This window comes from Adelges cooleyi, unplaced genomic scaffold (genome assembly GCF_023614345.1).
Source record: "Adelges cooleyi isolate 19-005CV unplaced genomic scaffold, UGA_ACOO_1.1 ACOO_flye_CR_arks_rails_tigmint_CR_PRNA_30, whole genome shotgun sequence".
Lineage (NCBI taxonomy): Eukaryota > Metazoa > Arthropoda > Insecta > Hemiptera > Adelgidae > Adelges > Adelges cooleyi.
The window spans coordinates 799,965-824,698 of NW_026095971.1; the positions used below are offsets into that span (position 1 = coordinate 799,965).

Below are 24,734 nucleotides of genomic sequence, written 5' to 3' on the forward strand. Positions count from 1 at the left end.
AAAAATCGTCTCTTTAGTTTTCAATATGTACTTCTAGGTATTTACATTATTAAAAATGATGGTAGTCGTTATTTTCCAATAAGTATGCCCATCTATGACCCTTAAAGTCATGTTTTTCTATAGCTGGGCATTATTTTCAAAAAGTTGTTTATAAATCGCAATAATAATAATAATAAATCAATAAAGTTATGACCCTAATAACTATTATTAAAGCGTTTACGTCGGTAATTTCTTTCATGGCCTTTTGCAAAAACCTTTGAAGAAAAACTATTTTCAATTTCCTTTTTTGTAGAGTACTACGTTAAATGCTACATAAAAAAAACTTCAAGAGTATCTTTGATGTCGGCTATTTAATATAAAGCAATATTATAAAGTATGAACCGATATTAATTAGGAAACAACATCAAAACATTAAAAGTATTTTTTTATTAGAACAAATTATACTAATTGTATTAATTTTTATCACCTACACGATTCAATCTGATCCTATAATACTTAAAAAAATAATTAATTTCACCTCCACTGGTTTGTATTTTGTTTCTGTTGTCAAATGTTTCATTTCGTCCAACCAAAAGTTTCTCTTGTATACAAAAATAACTATGAAACCTTTTATCGTCTACCTATTATTTCTCCTTCTTTTTACCTTCACTTTCCTACTGTACGTGCATATAACTATTAAGAGAACGATTAAAAAAGTTACCAACCTAAATACCTTAGCCTGTATTTTCTAGGGTGTTATACAGGGTAAAAATATAATCATTGATTTGTGATATAATTTATATTGAGTTAGACGGTTTTTGTTTGTTTTTGTAAATCGTGTTCTATTCATATTTTATTATATAAATGTATTATAAATATTACATTATGTTACTATTTTATCATTTCTACCGTTTACCCATCTATACATTCATTATACTATTCTACCTGTATGCATAATATTTTAATTATTAACTTTTATTTGTGTAAATTATGTATGTTAAAGTTTAAATTATACTTAATATAAATCGTTAATTCGTTTTATTACATGACTTATGTCGGCTAATTCGATGACAAGATCGAAAACTATATTAGTTTGTTATAAAAACACTGAAATTTAAAGAGGTTCTAACAAATGTTGATTAAATGATGATTTTCTTAGGTAAACAAATTCAATACAATGCAGTTGAATTGAATTTTGTTTAAAACGCGTTTTCAAAGTTAGTATACATAACTTATTATGATTTTTGTTTTAGACCAACTTTCCTTTCCTTTATATTTTCAAAATAGATGTTGAAGTTAACTTATGTACTATGTTCACAAGAGCACATTGAAAAAACAATTACATTTTTTTTAAATTACTTACACCTTTTTAATTCCCTCGGATTTGTTTTTTAAGTATACTAGAATGTATTTAAGATGTTTTAAACTCGGTCGCAATGTGTTTCAAATAGATGAGCTAGTCAATGAATGTTATAAAACGTTATTTGTTGCTTATATAAGTATAATATTATAATATACCGTTTTATGTTATAATATTACGTTCTATTTATATGTGTATAAATTTGCGGACTCTTAAATGTAAATAAAAATGTTAGCTCAAAAACTACACATAAAATAATTCATAGCGGACTACCGTAAAATCTGTAAGAATAAATCCCTTGATACATCTTTTAATCAATGATTACATACTCTAATACATCATTTTAGACAATCATTTAGGTCTTTGGAGGCCTATAATTTCCATTGTATAGTTAATTATAAGATACTATTTACTATAATAATATGTACATTTATTTAATCAACTGTTTTGTAAAGTCGTGTCTAAATTACTATAACTATTTGATTTAATTTTAATTAGTACCAACAAAATTGCTTTTTTGTAAATAAACATAGTATATTCTGAACAAAGGCGGTTATCAACAAAATATTATAAAGCAGTTGTTAAATTTTCTACATTCCTTAATGAATCATATTGATTATTTATTGAGAATATTTTAGAGCTTAGACTTTTAAGCGAGTAGATAATAAAAATGATCTCCGGGTGATTCTTCAGATCTCTCAAATCACCGTACTTGTAAGTTTTACGAGTACTTTTATTTTTCTGAAACTTGTAACTTAATGTTATCACCTTGACTCATATCTATAACTTATAAAATACAAATATTTGATACGATCGTTAAATTATTATAAACATTATCGTGTTAGCTCTTAGGTTAAGTACCTTTAAGCCTTTGAATATTTGTCACCCATTAGCAAACAAATTTGACTGCCCATATGTGCCGCCACAAAAACAAAAAACCCAAACTGAAAAATTAAACGATATACGTTTTTATACAAATACACGGTTATGTTAATTAAAAAATTTCAACCTGATAATTTTCCAAGCAAACCGTTACATCACGTTAATTTACCTGTAAAACATTATAAATAAAAACAAAGGCTATAAACTTATCTATTAATAAATTTGAAAAATTTTGAACAAAATATCATAATAATGTATGACTATTAAATTTGAAACATTATATTAATATTAAAAAAATAAGAAGTAAAAAAATAAAGCCAGAGGATTGACTTTCGATGGTTACTAAATTGTGAACAATATTTTAGCACACAAAACACTGTCAATTAGCGTTATAAGAAAATATATAATTATAATAATTCCTAAAAAATATATTATTATTGTATTACAGTGTAGTTGTATAACTTTTAAGAGGTCTATTATTATATGTGTACATTTTAATGAAATTTATGGTTGTTATAAGGTATAAATCACATATTATATTTAAAAATGTCTGTAATTCAATATTTGTTGTAAAAATATGATGTAATAAAGTCACATTAAATATGTCATCGTGTTTTTTTTTATATCGTGGCTTATATGGACATATTTCTTCGAAGCTTTAGTGTTGTCCCGAAAAAACTAAAATTGTATTATTACCTCAAAAATAAAACATCTGCAAATAAAAAAATCTCTTGAACACTACGCTTCGCTGTAAAGTATCTTGTTTTGACCGGAAATATTTGTGGCAGGCAAGAAAGTTTGTTCCTGAAACGCCCGAAAACCATTAATTATCAAAAGTTTTTATTGCTAAAATATAATGCCTGAATATATGTTTAAAAACTTTTATTTTGCACAAACAAAAAGTTACACGTTACTACTTACAAATAATTATGATGCATTGCAAAAATAACATCAGTCAGCCACGCGGAAAGTGCGTTACTTTTTATTATGTTAATGGAACGTCTAATTATTTATGTCGACATTACAACCACTCACAATATAAACGGAGGTATAAGTACTTAGAGAGATGCGCGACCCCGCGTTGTAGTCACGCCCTACCCGCACATACTAAGCGCGCCGGGCTTCGCTGTGTTATTCGGACAGCAAAACGACTTGTACTAATACTCACAAACATATATTAATATAGTATAATGAGATATTGGATTTCTGTAGGCCTGCCCATGTATAAATCATGACGTTCAAACTGAGCTTGTTAAGTAAAGTTGAAGAAATAATGTACATAACAACGTCAACGACTTTTTTTTATCGATTTTTCGTTCTTTTTGCTTTGCTTTGTTTTGTTTAAAGAGCGAAAGGTGCTATTTTAGCACTCCAACTAATTTAGAAACGTAGCAATGAACACAGTGTATTAACACATATTGCATGGCAATTTGGACCAAACACATTTAGTAAGCGAACAATAAAATGTTATTATGTATTATTATAATACACCTACTGCACTGGAAATGTGTATACTAATTATTTGCCGCCTGCCTCGCAATTAAATTAACTTATCAATGACATACAGTCGTTACTTGTTTATCAAACAATTGAAGTAATATTGGCCTCATAAGACGTAATGTATTAACGTCGACGGTTTTTAATTAAAAGTCACAAATTCCAATTTTTATAGTAACATAATTTTATTATCACGAATAATTTGCTACCGAGGAAAAAATACAAGTAAACCTGCGCTATTCAGATAAACCTGATCATTAAAGTGAATAATTTGTTACCATGAAAACACACAATCTAAATGAAATGAGTAAAACGAAACAAAGAATATTAATTTTGACTTTACCTATTTTCTCGAATGTGGTTCAATAATATTTCTATCATTAATGTGAGCGTAGCAAGTTGTCAACAAATGTTTAACAAATCGGTAGGTATGTTTACATTCTATAATAGTATATGTTGTACAAATAATCAAACCTCCGAACAGTATTAGGATCCAAAAATTGCTTGTTGAACAATAATTATACTCTAATATAATTTTTATAAATATAAAAGTACAATATTTTTCATGACACTAGTTGTTTTCACTATGGACGTTAATTGGGTATAAGGTTACAATAGTTACCTAATGTAAAATACTACAAAATAAAAGGCTATAGTCAACCGCAAATGTGTGTGGTTTGTTGCTAACACACTTTGTCCAACTTGCAAATTGCAAAATATATACATTTCCGTTGATGGTCAAGCCCTTAAGGCTATTAGATTCGGATAGAAGTCGAGGAGAAATAATATTTATGTAATTTTTGTTTATCTGAGACACGATTTCCCTGGAACGCAATACTTTGATCTTTAACCTTCAAGTATTGAATGTAAAATTGTTTTAAAAGCCCCGTTTCTATAAAGTTTTTAAACCATTACTCGGAAATGTATTTTCAAACGCCTAATTATAGGATAATGTGGACAAAGTTAAATGATAAAAATATGTCACAGTTTTATCTTCTGTCACCTTTATACCATTATATTAAACTATTGGCCTTCAATCTTGCTGACACCTACACAAATGTTAATTTTTCAGCCCATTCTTGCATTTGTTACATTTTTATTCCTTATAAGGTATTAGTAAACAATAAAGAATTACTATTTTTAAAAAAAAAAGTTTCTTTATGACATTTTTTCCATTATTTAAAAATGGTTGGATAACTTATTACTAGTTTTTTATCAACACTATTTAAAGTGAAAAGAAAAATTCAAATATTATGTTGGAAAAATTCTAAAGTATAACAAACGTGTTTTGAAAAGTAAATACTTTCTTTTCTAACAAATCAGTAGCTGCAATATCCAAATTATAAACATTTGTTTTTATTACAAAATTTTAGCTATCACGTTTCATAAATAAAAGACGTTGGATTTTCAATGGAGTTTTTTTATATTTACGTACACCTTAAAAAACTCAGAATGACAAAGCCAGATATCTCCTCAAAAAAAAAAATGTTCTTAAAATAAAAAAATTTAAGCTTAAGGCATTTTTATTCCACGTCTTTCAATCAACATTTTTTATTAAGACAATCGCTAATCATATACTTTTCATAAACTATATTTTATCACTTTCAAAATGATTATAGTTTCCTAAAATTTGTTGATATTGTCTAGTTAGTTACAGCCTACATAACTAGACTAAATATGTATGCTAACGTTTTTAATATTTAAAAATATAATGTCACCGCATAATTGCTGTACGCAGAATGCACTAAGAGATATTATGTACAACACTATTTAAGCGCATACTGTACCTACAGTGTACTCAGCTAAGTCATTCGTGTGATGGACAATTGCAGTTGAGTACTTGCGTCACTCGTGTGTGCGTTCCATTGCATAACCCGCTTTTCAGTATGATTTTGGTACCGAAATTGGCACACGGGTAATTATATTACTTACTTAATCATTAGCATACGCTTTGTTGTTAAACGCATGAACTTGTATACGATTATCTAATCGGCCAACTAGATAAAACTCAACAACATATTATAAGCCTGTACACTTCTACATTAAGTATATGTATTAATTTATCTTATACCATGTAGCGTGTGTAAATAGAATAAAATTAATGTTCAAATACCTAATACAAATGAGTATATTATAACCTCTAAAGGCTGAATTATAAAACTACACCAGTAGTAAAGTTAAGGCCCTTAAGTCACATTTTTCCTAAAAAAAAAGCAATAACTATATGGTCTGTCGCGGAAAATGTTTTTAAAAAAACGCGTTTAACGTTTTTTTATACGAAGTGGCCAGGTTCCTATTGTGGAAGCAATAATATAAGTATATAATATATTATATATTTACTTCGATTTAAAACTTAACCATTATGTACCCATATTATTCAATAGTTCTGGTATCCTTTATCGAAGGAAAAAATCGTAAATCTGACTTTGTAAACCAGATTCCCCACTTTACCAAACTATATTTGGTCGGTCATTAGCAAGTTAAATTACATCGCTTACACGTTCGTTTTGTTGGCCGGTCTTTTGTTTACAAATCTAAGGGTTTATACCACTCGACCGAGTAAACGGATGCACCGGTTATTACCTCCAGGCGACCATCGCCTGTGTATACCCTTCCCTACCGCACTGCCAGTATAATAGTACAATAATATAGGTATTGTGTACTTTCATCGGATGGCCTAAAAAAAAACTGCGATGCCGACCGGTTTGTCTCTCGGCGTACACACGGGTACTGTAATAATAATAATAATAATACACGCTTACACCAGCTGTCGGCCACAGTGACCGGCTCTGAGCGTTATTGAACGACGCGACGCCGAAGCCGACGGTCGTTCCTGTTGTGTTGTTATACCGCACAGGAAAAACACTATGTTATATTATTATTATTATTATTTTTAATATTATTACCATTTTTTAGCCGTGCTTTTATTACATGCCGTAGCCGTTCAGCGGTCTCTCTTCTGCCCGGTGCCTTATTAGCCGTGATTTCGGATAGTGATCTCGTGTGTTTGTGCGCGTTTGTTTACATCATCTCGACTGCCGTTACCACCGGCAACTGGTCAACTCCGGGAAATTGTCCCTTAACGCGACAAGCTCGGGTGAGTACCTAAACGCTTGAACCCCAGCCGAATCTACCCTGTCGACCATGTAACTTTGCAACAGCCGCCCCTAACAGATAGCACATCGTATCTTAAGTCTACGAATGCGTCGACTGTACTGTTTGTTTACGAAAAGGATTCATCGAATAATTTTCAACAAATTATTACAGACCAGTCGAGCAAAATAACAGTTCAGCAAATTTTTATGAAATAGGAGAAATTTAATTTTAGGCTAAAGATATGACGTTGTCGATGAAATATTACACTTAGGGTCATATTCACCAGCTTAACGCTTAAAAAGTTAAATATTGTTTAATAATAATGAAATTATGCGCTAAGCTGTACTCAAATGTCAAGCTAAATTGGTGTAAACGGTTGGTTATGCGACTGATCACAATGTTAACTAGGTAGTTTATATACCGTCCATCCCACAGTTTTGCGACACCTACGCTCTACAAATAGAACATCATTTTGAAAATGTAATTTCTTCTGGGTGGTCTTAAGCCAGGAATTTGGCCAAAATCATTTTTTATTTTCAGTCAAGTTCAGTTTTCAACACTTGGAATCGGAATGTGACGAAACAATAAAACGTAAACGTGTGCAAAAATTATTGGCAACCGTTTTCTAAATTTGATGAGTTTTTATTTTTTTTTTTTTATTTTGGAAATTAACGATTCTTCAGTTATTTAACTAGTTAAGTTAATTTTTAGTTATTCATGTTTAACACTAATTTCTACTCTTTTCAAAAATTGGTCTGGAGTTATGATACTTTTATACCATACATGTATGATATTTTTAACTTAAAGCGTTTGTAAATAAATATTGATAAGCCACAACAATCGTTGGTAATTTTTTAAACCATTTAATGAACATATAACTTATGCTAAATGCATTCTAATCCGACCAAACTTATAAATGATGAAATAACCTATATCTCTTAAGTCTAGTGGGTAAAAATAGTACTAAAAAGATCGGATGGTTTTCCTAATCTTGTTTTTGGTGTTAAACACGCGATTATAAAGCTGCTGAAGATTGTCTTCAGTTACCGAAATCGCCCACGTTTCTTATGCATTTTAATGTTACTAAACCAATTAAGGTCAATCCACCTGTTACATAGTCCTCTTGGATTTGTCTCGCCTTTCTCTGATAGCAACCAACGCGGTCGAAGTTACTCGCTGATCATAAACTCTAACCGGTCGATTGGTATAATTTACCAAAAAGAAAAGCAAAGACAGTTTCGGACTAGAAACTAGATAAATTACCATTAAGTATGTAATTCGTGTACATCGATATCCGTCCGGGAAGGTTGTGGTAGTCGCGTCGGTCGTTTTTTTTTTACCTTCTACGACTTTCCAATAGTTTCTCGGTTATTGCCGCCGAATTAGTTTGTACACATAGTACCTGCAGAGCTTAGTGCAATCAGCTGTATTATATCACTATATACTATGTGTGTTGTAAATGTATTGTCTAAACTTCAAAGTAGTGTATTCTTTACCAATGGTTGCGATACTAATGTTCAAGGACAACGTAAGCACTAATTAATTAATAACTTGTAATCCTAAAACTATCGCAATAACTATTGCAACTATTGTAATTCAATTAGAGAAATTACTACATTAATACATGTTTGCCACTGTCAAATCTTAGGACTAATGTTCCGAGTTATGATTTACCAACAAATTACTGGTAAATGTGAAGTTTATTATTTTTTTTTATTTTTACTCATTTAACTTACTAGTTTGCGACTGTTTTACACCAATAATATACTTTTAATAATATTTCCCGAACGTTAAAAATGTAATAATAAATACATTGTGATTATGACATCATACTTCTATATTATTTCCACCAAACCTCCAATAAAACCGAAAATATTTAAACGTTTTAACTGTTGTGTGCAGTGTGAGATGTATTACAAGTTAAATGTTGGATTACTGCTCACTCACACAACAATTTAGAAGTATAAAATATTTTTGTTTTATTGTGGTTTAATGGAAGTTATTATAAGCATTATACTTTTTAGAGTTTTGAAAATAACTAATAACATATTTTAAAAACACATAATTAAGTTACTGTCTCATAATAATTATTGGTTTTACTTAAGATTGTAATAATATTTTCTTATACACGAAACACTGATAAATCGCCAATTTTTTAATTACAGTCACTTGTCTGCGATTTTGAAATTTAATACTTATTATTGTTTCTTGATATTTACTTAGCCTATAAGCTAGTTAATTTTTCATATAAAATAACATAGTAATTATATAATTTAGTCATCTTTATCGGTAATTTTTTTTTTATCCTTGATTCGCGTTAATTTGTATTTTGGTCAGGTTATTCTCAGGGCCAATATATTTGTTTTACTTTTGTTATTATCCATGGTGAGTTTTTATTAAAACAAGTAGATTCTATAAAACATTTATTAGTATACTTCCGATGGTTTGTTGATTGCTTCAACACATTATTGTAATTATGACTAGGTCCAATCATTTATGCCCTTGATAAGTTTTGTCTAATTGTTATAAAGTAATTTAGGGCGTCCTAAACAATTGTAAAATAACGAATATATTGTAACGTTGTTGTTTTCAGTTAACTAATTGCGAAATAAAATGTTAAACAATTTTATTTTTTATGCGGCAGTAGCTATATTTAAATATTTGCGAGGCATCATCAATTTTGCGCTCGTTTGGTTTTTTTATAAAAGTACACTATGGCTTCTCCATATCGAATTTATAATTTTTATTATTACGGTTTAATATATTATGTATGCGCGCAAACATCAAGAATACTGATTTGATATATATATACATTTTTTGTTTGTGAATGCAACAATTCGCATTGGGTTTTTTTTTTAAACTCATATTGCTATGGTCTTAGTTTGGTTGAGCTCTATGTTGTACGTTGGAAATTTACTTGTTGCTAATGGATAAAAAACGCCAAACCGTCCAGTGTACCTATTACTATAGTAATCATTTAGGCTTTGGTCGTTATTTACCGTGCAGCCGAGGAATGTCTTATAAAATTGCTCTATGATTAATCACAGTGTTCTTATCGGTGTCTCGTTTCGCTATTTAATGTGTGTTACGACTTGGTTTATTACAAATAACGTTATTACAAATATGAAATAACGCTAGACTAATTAACCGAGAATTATGTGTATAATAAGTGTAATTTATTGGATGTATTTAATTATTGTAGGAATATAATTAATTGATAATCACAACGGAGCACAATTACATATTTTGTTTACCTAATTGTCATGCTAAAACCTTGTAATAATGCAAGCATAGTGTGTATAGTACACATATAATACATAATGTATATATTATATTACATACATATAACAATTAGCAATTTTTGTCTATTATTAGGTAACACATTATTATTACCAAACAAATTTTGGCCTTAAATGTTACATAACACTCTTCATAAACATATGATTTCGCCAAAAAAAAAAAATGTTTTGTTCTATCATAAAAATAAAACAAATTATCTGCTTTTAAACGATTTGCAACGTAGCTATTATTATTCAACATATTTTTTATCATAAAACCAAACTGTTCTACAATAATTGTATATGTAATTATCACACAAAACTTTCATAAACGTCTTAACTATGAATAATGACAACCATGCTAATAATATGTATTCCTCCAACATTAATTGTAAAAGTATTTAACAGTAATTCTAGAGTTATTCTATTAAACATTTACTATTGTATATTAATAATTGTGCACAACTGTTCCTCTAAGTCAAAAACTTTTGTTTTTTTTTTTTAATTTTAAAGTGGCAAGTAACATATTTACACGCCTTCCTATTTAGTCAGTTACCAGTTTAGTTAGTTACTTATTTAGTCACAAACCAGTTTTGTTTATTATCATTTTTAAGCTTTTCAAGTTCACAAAAATTTTTCCGATGTGGAGAGTAACATTGGTCTTAATAAAGTTTCACTCCGACTACTTGTATAACCCTTCAAATGTTTTTAAATTAAAAAAAACCATTTGTCAAAAATTATTATTGAAGATTCATTAAACTTAGTGTAGGTTATCGTTTAAAATCAAAAGTGGATTATAATGTAATAAGCGTGAGACGTAAATATTTGTACACAAATTATTACAATTATTACCTCTTTGAGGTGTAGATATTAACCACTTTTGTTATGACCCTTGAGAAATGCTGGCTAATGTAGATAGTCACTTAAATTTTTTTATTTTTTTGTTGATAGTTAGTAGTGATGGCCAAATAAAATAGTCATCTAACGCGTGCGATTGCTTATTAACTTGATTTTGCGCTCGTATCGTATGACTTCGTTGAATTATAATTTTTAAATTGCCCCTTAAGGGTCTTTTATTGGTGACATGTTATTTTTATTGTTAACATTATTGTTGTCCTCCAAAGAGTTAATATCACTTTGCAGCAAAGAGGCGATAAAGGGGAAAAATTAATAAAAATGTTTGATAAATTCGTTGAGTGATAGTTAGACTGAGTCATAGTTAACAAATAATCACCTATATACGTACTATGCATTGTCCAATAACGCTTACAATTCAATTACAGTCTATATTATTACTTAAATGGTTATAGTCGTGTATGGATTCTTCTGAAACTTAGTGTCTAAAATCTATTATAAGCTCATAACAGATACATGAGTTGAATAGAAATTTCTGATATTAATAATATTATTTAAAATAGCAGTTTAAGTATACTAGACAATCGTTCATGTCAACCTTACCGTTTTGTTTATGAAAAATAATATGTTAAATTAAAATTCTTGACTATTTATTTCAAAAGGTTGTTTCTCGGGTCGTTGAACATTTCTCTCAATATTTTAATACAGAGAAAATAAGTAACTCTAAAGGAATTCTAGTTATGTTCCTCTTAAGGTGTAATTTTTTAAAGAAAATTTGGCCATTCAAGGATTCATCACTAAACTTTTATTTTTGAGTGAATATTTTAAATAATTAAACACAACCAATCCTACGTGCTATGTACTATAGTTCCTATACAGACAGCAAAGTATAAAAAAAATATTTAAAAAAAAAAAATGTTTAACCATAAATATTTTAATAATAGTATATTTGCTGTATTTGAACAATATATATATTTTTTTTTGAGTTGTACGAGAAACTTTTATGTTTAATAATAAATTGTATTATTTCAAAATAATAGCAAACATGTGTAAGGAAACGATTTAATTATAATTTGACAGAATTTGTTAATATTATAAAACACAAACCGAGAAATACCCTAAAGCGAAGTTTCTAAATATTAAAATGCTTCTGGTTGTGGTTTACCTTTGATTTGGTAGTGTGATGAAATGTCAAACAAACTACGGGCGATTTAAAATAATTGTAAAAAAACTAAAACCGTTTTCCTGTTAAGTGTCCAAACGATAATGTATAAGTAAAAAAGAAAGTCATAACTATTGTCTTTTTCGTAACGTTTGGAGTATAATATAACAATATTAATAATATGTAACTGACAACCGCGGCGGTGTCAACACTAAATTTTTAATAATATTATAATAAGAAATATAGTGTTAATAATAATTACCTTTTACTAAAAACAGATTGGCACTGTATTTCGTTTTAAATAGCCATTTTTAATCGGCTAAAGAGAAAACAAAGCAATTTCGTATGATTATCATTTGAGTACGTGCAACAAACCCGTCGATCGTTTAATATCAATATAATTTTGTTTGAGTAGGTAGCTGCCTAAGTACTTACAAGACCTGCACCAACTATCGTGAGTACTTTAATTTGGCATTTTTTTTTCACAAATTTTTTTTTCTGCTGTTCCTGATAGAACCAGTAATGTGTTGCATATGAAACGGTCATCAGTTAGTTTAACGAATTCCTTAACATTTTTTTAGTGCGCTCATAGACATCAATATAACAATACATCCAATAGTTGGTACATACAACTATACGTGATTTAATGAACCGTTTAATCTTTAAATTTGTTATGCGCAACAAGACATTTAATAGTTTCATATGGCAGCTGTCGTTTGAATATTTATAGTATAAACATTCAAATATGTTAGTATAAACTTTATACTAACATATACATTTTTAGCCTAAGTGCAATAAGAAAAACACAAAATATAAACCCAGCGATATTATTAATAACGTTAGACAAATTTTTAACACTTACAAATGGAAACAACTAACGATGGACATAAAACTTGCTAATTAAATGAATTAATAAAAATGATAATTCATTAAAGTTTACAATAATTGTATAAGTATGAGATATGTTGTTTGTATAAATATATATTTTTTCGGCCTAGACCTTTTAAAAGTTACTATTTCAGTAGTTAATTAATAATGTTGACTACGACAAAGATGACACGACTCAATCCTTTACGACCCGAGTCATTTGCACGGGTAATAGCGATTTTTGATTTTAGTTTATTTGTTCATAATAATGTAAAACGGTGTTTGCTGCAACAAAAAAAAAAATATCCTGACAATTCTGAAAATCCATAAAACGTTTTTTTATGATAATGAATAAATCTGGTTACTAGGTATATTGGGGGGACATTTTGAGACAAATGATTTGACGTTGGTTGCACGGTTCTATCTTTCTTAGATAACTCGTGAAAACGAAACGAACAAAAATGTCCGTTATAATGAATATATGAGATACACAAACGATTGAGTTAGTAAACAGATAAATACTGTAAATAATTGGACTTCCCGTTTTTTAAACGAATATATATTTCCCAGTGTTTTATTAGTCATCACTTGTTATGCTATGTTTGACAAGTAGTCCCTATGTAATTTAGCTCTATAGGTACACATTTTTCTTGAGGAAAATAAAATAAATAAGTTTATATTGTGTAAAGGCATGCGCAAGATCAATTCAAGATAATAGATATTATAAAGTCAACAGGTATTATATAATAAAAAAAAAAAACAAAATTAACATTGCCAATAAATATGTATAATAGTTTATCCTTGTAAATATTTTTTAGATATTCTCTTCGCGACATTTGTGGTTGTCGAACAAAGCGCATGTTAAATAAAACGAAGATACTTATAATAACATAATATTATTATCTTTCCGTTTATTATAGCGAGCATATATTATTATGTATTCCAACGCGAGTTTTAGATCTTATTATAATAATTCATATTCTGCAGTGGGTCACGTCAAAAAAACCACGAAGGACTGTCGCAGTGCTCATGTGATATTCGTCAACATCCTCGACAAGGTTATAGGAATAATATAACAATTATTGACATCCCATTTCGTTGTGTGAACCGTTATACACGCCCATTACAAAATAAATCCTCTCACTTTGATGCGTTCGAGGCCAGAGATCAGTACCTAGAATATTTACATCCTTATTTTTAATGAGCACATTTAAAATGATGTTTGGTTTTTTTGTTGAATATATTCATAAAGGTTACACTATAAGCTCGTAATAATAATAATAATACAAGCACCTAGGTCTTTGTTCTTTAGGTTATTCGTACGCTGTTTTTTTTTTTTTATTATTATGTTTTATCCAAACGCTTTCTTTCACTTTTATTGGACGCCACACGTAACGTGTTATTTTATATTTTTTATAGTGAAGTTGTGTGATACGAATTAGTTATCCCCTAACGAATCACGTCAACAAACCAATTATGTTGTGTTCCCTGCATAATAACAAAGTGTATTTCAACGGCAGTCATGTAAAATAAAGAGATACAATGTAAATTGCGTACAATTATTATATTTTTCAGAACACCTGCAAAAACACTTATATGAAATAAAACTAAAATTGTCGCTTTTCTAGCAAATAGCATAGCCATTTGACGCTTCAATACTATGCGTCGCGAATTTACAATTTTTGCTTATTTTGCTGTTAAACGACGAAACGGTACATTAATTCTGTTTAAATAAAATCATGTTGCAAATTTTCAACCCTTGATATTTAAGAACAGACGTAGGCGGCGGGGTTTCGGACACCCTCGCAGTAATCGAACCGAGGATACTTTCCCCTTACAACATCACAGGGGGCCAAGTCGTTCGGGCGAAAATCACAGTTCCTTTTGTTTGAATTCCTTCAGGCTGTCATCGAGAGCACTGGACAGAAATCATATCACCTCAACGCCCGTCCTGGGCCATCGCGGTGCTTCGTTTTAATTAGACAGTCGGATTCCTAACCTAACCGTTTAAATATTAAATGTTGTTTTATGAGCACATATTGTTCGCTAATTGATTTTAAATATGTTAATGTGTCTTATTACCATATTTTTAAACATTTTTTTTTTTACTTACACCGATATGGCAAATTTTTTGGTTTCAGATTTTAGTGTGCACTTCATTGTCAGCGTTGTTGCCATGTAGTTGACGATTTTGAAACATAAAAGGAAACTAAAAAAAAAAAAAATGAACTCGATTACATCGTTGTGCATTTTTGCCTGTGCCGTGGCCAGTGTGGCTTCAATAAAATTTCCATACAAGTCGTACTCTGGAATCAAGGTCAGCCCAACTTCTTTGCGGATGATCTACTATCACGATGAAACCATTGCAGTAGTCGAAGTCGGCAAAGGCAAAGAACTGGTCAACTGCGAACTCATCGAGATCTTGTGAGTTTCTGTTAACTCATTTTGTAAATACAGTTATTAAATTAATTAAAACTATAAGAACAAAATTTGAAAGTAAAAAAAAATTATTATTTTAAAGTAATCACAATATCCCACAGAGCAAAAAAATATTAGTGTTTTCAAAATGTGTCTGAAGTATTTTTTTAAAAAGTATGTTTTAGTCGAAAATTAAATGTTTAAAAAATTATATTTTCTACAAAACGTGGTTTTGAAAATATTACCGAAAATAATATTCGACTTTATATTTTATACTATGTAATAATATTGAGTAATAATATTTATTAATATTATATATTTAATAACATTAAACGACTTTTTGTTTAATATTATTTTCTTGGGGATGTGCAAAACCATCCCAACTTCGTACCTTACAAGCTTTCCAATCTATCACTCTACGTATTATCTCTTCCGCCCCATGGTATGTATCAAACTGCACACTTCAAAATGACTTTAAAATAGAATCAATAAACCAATTAGCCATAAAACACTACAAAAAATTTCATTCCAAATTACACACTCATTCTAACCCTTTAATATCTCAACTTGCTTCTAATTCACTCCCCGGAAATCCACCTCGCCGACTCCGAAGACATTGGTGTCGAGATCTGTTAATACAATAATTTAAATTAATCTAATTAAAAATAATTAGAACAAAAATCACGTTGGGTTCTATCACTGGATAGCCTCCCTCCTCATACCAAATCACCGTTTCTATTTGTTTATTTTTTTTTCCTCTCTCTGTATATATAACAATGTAACTATTTGCTTATTATGCCTTGCAGCATAGATTGTAAATATTCTTTAATAAAAAAAAAAAAATTATTTTCTAAACATTTAATCTCCTGCCAAAACATGATTTCAAAATGTTAACAATTTTTTTGACATTTTGAAAACGTGTTTTTATGTACTGTTCAGTGAATTAATTTCATATTTATTTTGGTAATAATATGTTCACTTACTGTGCGTACATCATGTATTAGTTATTAACGCATTGCATTTTTCACGCTTACCTACCTCTCAACCTATTCTAACTTTAAAACGTTTTTAACTTATTGTTAAAAAAAGTTAATTTTTTAGATATTTGTTACAAACTGGTTATCGATCAGTCAATACAAAAGTATTGGAATAATCTTCTAATAACATAATATAATTATGTATATAGATCGTTATTAAAAACATTTGTGGCAGTACAATTAATTTAAGAGGGATATTACGTTTATTAGAACTATTTCAACGTAATAGTTAACCAATTTTAGTTTTACTCTAAAATTAAGGAGCCTCAATTAATAGCCGTAAAGATGCTTTTCAAGGATGTCAACGGTAATCGGTATAAATAATGATTTTTTTTTTTCAAATTTTATCGCATCGGTAGGTACTACACTGAAAATAAAAATGTCTGTGTGACGTCAATGTAGACTTTCTCTATGACGCGCCAGCCATCTGATCAGCTTACTCTCTATTCTCAAACATTTTCTTTTCTCGAAATCACAATTCTCTTGTCATCAACATGGAAATTGTGTGTTGCGTTCGTGTCAACTGACTCGATAATTATATTGTTTTCTATAAATTATTAAAATGTGGTCCAAATATTTACACGTACAATCAGGGTTTTCAGTGTTAACGATAATTATCGTTATTATTTTGATAATAACCTAGACTGTCCGCTATGACTGCGGGTTTCGGAGGTTTCGGTAATTTATTACTCTGCTTTAGACTGGAACACAGTACCAGAACGATATACTCTTCAATAACAAACAGCTGCTACAAGGCATTTAGACATGTTTCCAATTTATCTACAAATCACCGGGTTAACCCATAATGTTATTATTATGTTAAACTTCATTACTCTCGTTTGTGTCATTTCGCATAGCTTGATTGTTCCGTGTTCTTAGAAATCTTCTTTTTATCCTTCTCAGTCGTCGTTGTCGACCTCAGCCATCTCACATTCTCCTACTCTGCCATCACTGTAGGTTGACCCCATCCCCATTTTGTCCTCGATCTTCAGTTTTTTTTTTTTTAGAAGGTTTAACAGCCTCCATATCCAAGGAATGAGAAGACACTCATTTGTCAGAAACAAATACTTAGATTTCGCTCTTAAGCCAATCATTTTTTACTTAAGAAACGGACAATGGTATTTTTTTTTTACCATTTATTTCCGGGTAAACTATTCGCCAAGCAAACTGTCAGGGAAATCTATTGTTGAGTTTAAAACGGACGCGACTGTAATACACTTCAGTAATATCGTTTTACCGACTTCCTTGCCAGACATCACGCGCCAGACGTGCATTGAACACTATTCTGTTGAAATCATATCGGCCACTGATTAATATGTTTAACGCGTTTTAGTTTAAGTACTTAAATTATAATCGCTCTTCAATTGCATTTCGTTCGACTAGCGCATGACTATAAAGTATAATAATAACATAATATGTGTATATATATATATATATATATATATATATTTCCCGAATCAAAAATACCAAGTGTTTAATATGGAAGCTAAAATAATCTGGTCTCATCACTTAATGTCTATTTAGAAAATTTTGTTTTACTATTTTTTTTTTGTTAATGTTTAACATTGAACTATTAGGTCATTATTAAACACAACCAATACATCCCATGACATATTTCAAAGCAAGTAGTTTTGTCTATTTTTAATGTCTACCTGTAGTATCTACTATCTAATGACTTCAGCGAATTTAATATGCAGTCCATATATATTAGTTAAACCATGGTCAGCCATTTTGTCCATATGTTTTAAAAGATTTTCATATTATCTTTCTCAAAAAATCCTCTCGTAGTTTCGCCATTTATTTAGTCAACTTTGTGAAATTTTTTTTTTAAATAAATCGTAAGCCAATATATATTTTGTTTTAATAAAACGAAAACTTTTTCAATAATGTTAACTAAATTTTATGACGACTTGTACAAGCTTTTAGTGTAAACCGAAATATTTTTAAAATACCTAAAATGTTATATTCATTACTATCACAACAATAAGACACCTATTATTGTATTTTGTATTATTATTAACGCTTACAATAGTATGTGAACTCTATGAACAAATTATGGTTAAACGTAAAATCTGTTTAGCTTTTACATTTTCACTAATATAAGTCAACACCCGTAGTACCTACCTAAGCATATTCTTTTTATGCAGTTAAACATTTTTTATGAGTAATTTGTCATTTCGACTAGACTTAAATAATATTTTAAATGACGAATACTTACATTGTAACGTACTAAATTGGGTATTGGAAATTTACATAAATGCTTTTGTATTACATAATTGTTTATGTAAAATTATGTACCAAAATTAAGTAAAATATTTTCGCGTTAATAATAAAAAAAACCCTTTTTTTGTTATCCAAATAAAAAAAATTGTATTTCTAGAAAAGCTTACAAATTATCCTAATAGTTTAAATAAACACTTAGTTAAGTTAAGATGAAAGTTATTCGCACTTTTAACTTTTAGCTCAATTTATAATATTTCATTTAACTTAACAAAGTTATTTATATACTGTGTGTTTACCATTCAAAAGTTGCTGTCAATAAAACTAAGTTGGGAGGAGGGTAAAACCCCCCAAAAAAAAAATGGAAAAAATTGAGATCACACATTGTATAAAAGTAATGTGAAAAGAAAAATTAAATTTCTTATCAAGCCCTATGAGATATTGAGTGGCCCATGATAAAAGAATCACCTTGTATACTACCAATATTTAATTACAACGTTTTATGAACTTATTATACTAGTAAAAACACACGGTACTTTAAATGTAATTAAAAATTGTGTAATACTCTAATAAATTCAAAATTCGTTTAAACACAAACGATTGCATTTATCATTTGACCTTGTTGCACCTGTTTGAATGTTGTATTAAATATTTTAAGAAACAATTTACCATTTTTTTTTGTCATCTATTTTTGCGATCTTCTCCGTTTTAAAAATAAAATGTAGCCATAATGCAAAAACAAAATATAACAATATAAATATTGCAAATCATACAAGGTCGTGTGTGCACACTTTATTTAGAAGAGGAGAGCGTCACAGTTAAATGTTTTGTCTATATTGTGTTGTCATATTCCATTTATGCCATAATATTATACAGGCCACGTAACGCGTTTTAAATATTAGTCGAATAAGGTACAAGCAATAACTCATACTAGTCCATAGCCCATTACAAGCAGTGGCGTGTAAAGGGGAGTGTTTTGGGGGTGCACATGTGCGAATTCATTTAATCAAAGATAATTTATAACATTAACTAAATGTATTCTTATTTTATAACCCCACGCCCCCCGGAAATTATTTCCTATGTACGTCACCGATTACAAACATTCAAAATGATAATTAAGCGTGTCTGCAAATAGTTGATAAAAATGAGATTAGTGTATAGACAACATGTTTTTATTATACTTCATTAAACATATCCCCAGAAAGCACAAAAAAATGATTCTTAAAAACTACAGTGAAAATGGTATGAACAATTTCATGGTGGAGCAGGCAGATATTTTACCGTGAAACTCTTTTAAAATATTAGTGTCTAATGATAAAATACAAAATAAATGTTATTTTTAAATGTGTTGTGGTTCACAGAATAAACATTTGTTTCTTATTATATTATGTATAGTACAAACTGCTATCGTAATTTTCTACTCAATTAAAATCGTAATAGCTAATTTTTTTTTATCGATTTCAGTAACGAAGAACATGGTAAATTTCTGCTGAAAAATTTGACAAGAATAAACAAACCATTGCGTATCAACTTGCAACAAATGATGAATCTAATGGAACAATGTGACCTATTAGATCCAGTTTTGGATACTAACATTATAAATGCAAACCTGCGAATTTCCGATGCCACTCCGGACCAAGGTTCGGAAAATAGCGAATCAACCACGCAAAGTTCAATATTTTTTGGAATATTTCCAGGTAAACTCGGTGAACTCTACATTACAATAGTTAACAGTTCTATGCTTAGTTCACTGCCTGACCAAAAAACAAAAGTCCTAATATTGTCAGGGGACCTGTAATGTAATTACAATTTTGAGTGTGGCGGCAGTATAAATTTCAAAAAAAAGTTCTACGTATTGCTTTACAAGTACAATCAATAGCTGTAGCTCTAAAAAAAGACTTCAGCGTCAACTTAATGATTTCTGTTTTATCCATTTGGTAGTCTCCATAGTGTAATAGAAGTATCTTTTTCAATTTGTCATTTAATAACAAATTATGTTATTGTTGTTATTCATCCTTGAAATCTATAATATTGTTCCTCCAAAATGATCAAGTATTCATGTAAAGATAGTCCCTGAATAGCAGTTAACAAAATTTAAATTACTATAACTTTTTATATCATTTTATAAACTCGTCCGCTCTATTTTTTAGGCTTTTAAAGACGGCTAAAACAAGAATAGATGACCATTCAATCAGTTAACAAACATTTAAACAGTTAAGACTTTCTATTGTTTGAAGCTTTAAGTTGCTCCAAAACTTGTTTAGCTTGGCGTTCTCTTAAAGTTAAAATTGTTTAAGAGAATCCAAATTTAGAGATTCTTATTACGCTTAAACGGACTTAAATATATAGCTTTTTTTTTATTCTTCAAGTGTACTAGTTTTGTATTGTTTATAATTTTTATATATAATGAAAACTATTTAAAGACCGAAAACAAAAATACATTTTTTCTCAGACAATAGTTTCTCAGTTTGCACAGCTAGTAAAGTATTTCGAGTAATTATACGTTTCAAACGAACGCTCCATTGTTTGAATTTTCTGTTTTTTTCTTACTTTCATACTATATTGTGTTACCCGTTGTTTGAATAACGTTCGGTTCAGATGGTTAACTCTTGCTCCTCCTTGTTCAAATGAAACTGTCAACCAAAACAGCTATTGTCAATTTCGAGAAATCAAAATTATTCCAAGAGTTTACCCGTTAAATTACAAAAAAAATATTTTGACATCACAATTATATATATATATATAAAGTAAGCAAAACTATTACATTATTACTACTGTAAATTGGTAGTTTAACTTCGCACAGTTATAAAACCATAATATTAGCGTCCTTCGAAAAAACGAATTTAGTTTTAACTTAATAAACATACCAACATAATACAATTAAATTTTAATTAACTATATATATATGTATATATAATATAATTTAGAATGAATATGTCCACTTGACTGATTCGTTAAATGCATTTTTAATTTTTATGTATTTCCGTAATGACCCAGGCTAGTTTATCTTATTCATTCACCATTGAGCTAATTCAGTGTGATTTAAAACCAATAAGTTCAGTTTACATTAAAAATCTGTCAGCATACGTCACTCACTCCGTCGTGACATTTTTTACCAATCAAAATGTAAATATAATTCCTAAGGCTATTTCGTTTAAACGAAATTACATTAAATACTCTTCATATAAATTTTAAGTTATTTTAAAACGTATTAAGTGTTGAAAATGAAAAAATACTGTCCAAAACAATAAACCATAATTATAATTTTTGACAATAGTTAACTATTGCTTAGATAACACTAATAGCACTAATTTAGTTCTACAAATAAAATTGAAATACAAACAATATCGACTACCACAAAATATAATTTTTTTCTTTTCGTATTCATTATATGTTTTCACGGTGGGATTACTGTACCAATTTTCAGTACTTTAATACGGCAGTTCTTTGCTACTACATCAATACAGGTGTTACCTATATAATATACCGGTTAAACAATAATATTGTGACTAGAAATGTTTTTCTTAATTGACGTATTATCGTTTAGTAAAAACATTTATAAGTACAAAACACGGTTGGACGCTAAGTAGTGATTTCATAATAGCAATTACCCTCTCAGACACTAGTGCTGTGGCCAGAGGGGCTATACATGGATTGATCTGACTTAGATATCGATATATCATAATATGTTCATGTGTTTATAATCAACAACCGATGTTTTAATATGAGGTCACGGAATTGGCGGGATATTAGGGGTTTTCGGCTATCCTGAACAATTTGGAAATTGGCGCTTATGCCCTTTTACCTTCTAACCATCGAAATTTTGCTTAGCCTTCTTATAACTAGTGCTCCTCCCCTCGTCTCGCAAAAGCCAAAACAAAATTCTGGCTACGATATGGCCAATAACGACTTAGGTACTTGGGCTACAAAAATAATGCGATATGTGACCGTAACATAGGAAATTAATATTTGCTTACAGATACAAAATGGTGTGGTACCGGCGATTTAGCGACTAATTATTTTGATCTCGGTCCGCTAGTGAAATTGGACGTGTGCTGTAGAGCGCACGATTTATGTCCTACAAAAGTCAGAGCACACTCCACAAAATATAACGTCACAAACGATTCCATGTTCACGAGGTAAGCAAACACATGTACAAGTAACCGAAGTCAATACTTGTTATTTACAGAAGTGTGTATACGGTATAGCCGACAGAAATTGTTTAAATGTAATGTACATTTAATGATTCGGTATTTTGGAACACAATGACAAAACTACTACCCCCTTCCCCTCGTTTACTAATTTAAGTCGCAATTGATTAGAAAAGCTTTTCAGTTGTACTATCATGATAAAGATAAATTAAACAAAACAAAATTGTTTATTATTAATCAACGCTTCCAGTTAATAATCGTTTCTCCTCTAATTAAAATGTCAGCGAAAATAACTGCAAAATGGGTTTTAACACTTGATATACAATAGAGTAAATATGGTAATCAATATTTTTTTTATGAGATTAAAATTTAATACTCGAGATGCATATTCTATTTAGCTACAATCAAATTTGCATAGATTTAAATTGCGCACGGAGTTAATTATAATTTTATGAACACGAATGCAATGTATGTTAACGTATAAATTGCAAATTATATTGCATAATAAAACATGTAGTGTTCAATATAATGTGTATAATGATCTTTTAAATAAATTATAAATATCTTAATGTAGAAACAAATTTAAAATCATAGTATAAATTAACTATAATTATTTATGAGTTTCTGTATTATAACAAGGAGTTAAAATACAACATGGTTAACTTTTTATATGGTTCTGTTTATGAACTGACTTGGTAGCTTTTTTTTATGGAAATTAAAAAATTACTTTTCTTAATCTTTACTATAAATTACATAATAATCAATATAAATATTGAAAAATAAATATTTAATTCGTTTTTACTTAAAACTAAATTTCTTCAAAACGACCTTGTAATAATTACTCGCTATTACTTTTGTTTAGATCACATTGCAAGTGTGACCAAAGGTTTTACAATTGCCTGAAAAAATCAAAGCATCAATCTGGTACTGTGATAGGAAGAATTTATTTTAATTTGGTTCGAGCGCCGTGCATTGATGGAGATGTACCTGGCAAAATGACATTTATAAACCCGCCTTCGTATTAAGCTTGACAGAAGAAAAAAGATAAACTTTATGTAACTAAGTTATAATTTATATTATATATATATATATTACATTTAACTTATAAATACATTTTGTGTATATTACTTTTAAGTGTTAAAAAAGTTACTATGTTGTCGCTATATTTTCCGGGGATTTTTTCCCAGATAGCAAAAATTATACATATTTTTTTGAAACGTTTAACGAGTTTTGTTTTTTTAAAGTCGACCTACCCTTAACGTTATTTTATATAATAATTAGTCAACTTAATGTAGACTATAGGAAAAATAAACAGTTAAATTACAAAAAAATAAATACATATTTACTTAAACACCTCAAATTGTCTACATGCGGTGATGTACGAAATGGACAAAGGAGCTGATAACAGATGGGTAACTATGAAAGATTTAAAATAAGGTAAGATAAGGTTAAATATATATAGGAATAGAATATATTGAATCGGCTTAGTATAAATACATAATGGCGGAGTATTGTATATTCCATAAAATACTATAAAATATTTTAAGGATTCTTACAATACCGGTTTCTGCACACAAAATAATAATTAAACATAAATTATTATAACTGAAGGATAAAATGATATACAGCCTTTATTACGTACCTACGCATATATTATATAAACGGTTCATATAACATCTTATGACCTACTTGGATTGGTTACAAGGAATTTTACTTTACTATGTACGTAGTTTGTATGTCTTGCCTTGAGGTCTTCTAAAGTTTTACTGGTGTCTATATTTCGCTAACGTCTGTTTTTTTAGCATCCATTAAAACTTGAAACGCCCAAGGTAAAGATAAAAATGTAAATATCTAGTGGTCTTTATTAGACATAATAAAGTTTGGAACTATTCGTATTATTTTTGCATCTAGATGAAGCAATGAAAGTAAATC

The 24,734-nt window shown here is 29.3% G+C and overlaps 1 protein-coding gene and 1 long non-coding RNA gene across 4 annotated transcripts; one reads left to right on the plus strand and one right to left on the minus strand.

Annotated features, from left to right (window-relative positions):
- Positions 1 to 1,894: 1,894 nt before the first annotated feature.
- On the minus strand, positions 1,895 to 3,249 carry LOC126838554 (uncharacterized). Of its 2 annotated transcripts, none has more exons than XR_007685714.1 (5): positions 3,143 to 3,249; positions 2,918 to 3,025; positions 2,349 to 2,390; positions 2,201 to 2,283; positions 1,895 to 2,125 (listed from the first exon to the last, which is right to left on the minus strand). It is a non-coding gene; the product is annotated as an uncharacterized LOC126838554 (long non-coding RNA). The 2 variants fall into 2 exon arrangements; XR_007685713.1 differs by having other exon boundaries at positions 2,081 to 2,119.
- A 3,246-nt stretch (positions 3,250 to 6,495) lies between these two features.
- On the plus strand, positions 6,496 to 23,866 carry LOC126838827 (uncharacterized). Of its 2 annotated transcripts, none has more exons than XM_050573566.1 (5): positions 6,496 to 6,815; positions 15,118 to 15,400; positions 20,116 to 20,348; positions 22,631 to 22,790; positions 23,665 to 23,866. In XM_050573566.1, exons 2-5 carry the CDS (start codon positions 15,201 to 15,203, stop codon positions 23,825 to 23,827), a joined length of 756 nt encoding a protein of 251 aa, XP_050429523.1. In that variant the 5' UTR covers positions 6,496 to 6,815; positions 15,118 to 15,200; the 3' UTR covers positions 23,828 to 23,866. The 2 variants fall into 2 exon arrangements, with proteins under 2 accessions (XP_050429523.1, XP_050429525.1); XM_050573568.1 differs by lacking the exon at positions 6,496 to 6,815 and adding an exon at positions 8,243 to 8,342.
- The last annotated feature ends 868 nt before the right edge of the window (positions 23,867 to 24,734 follow it).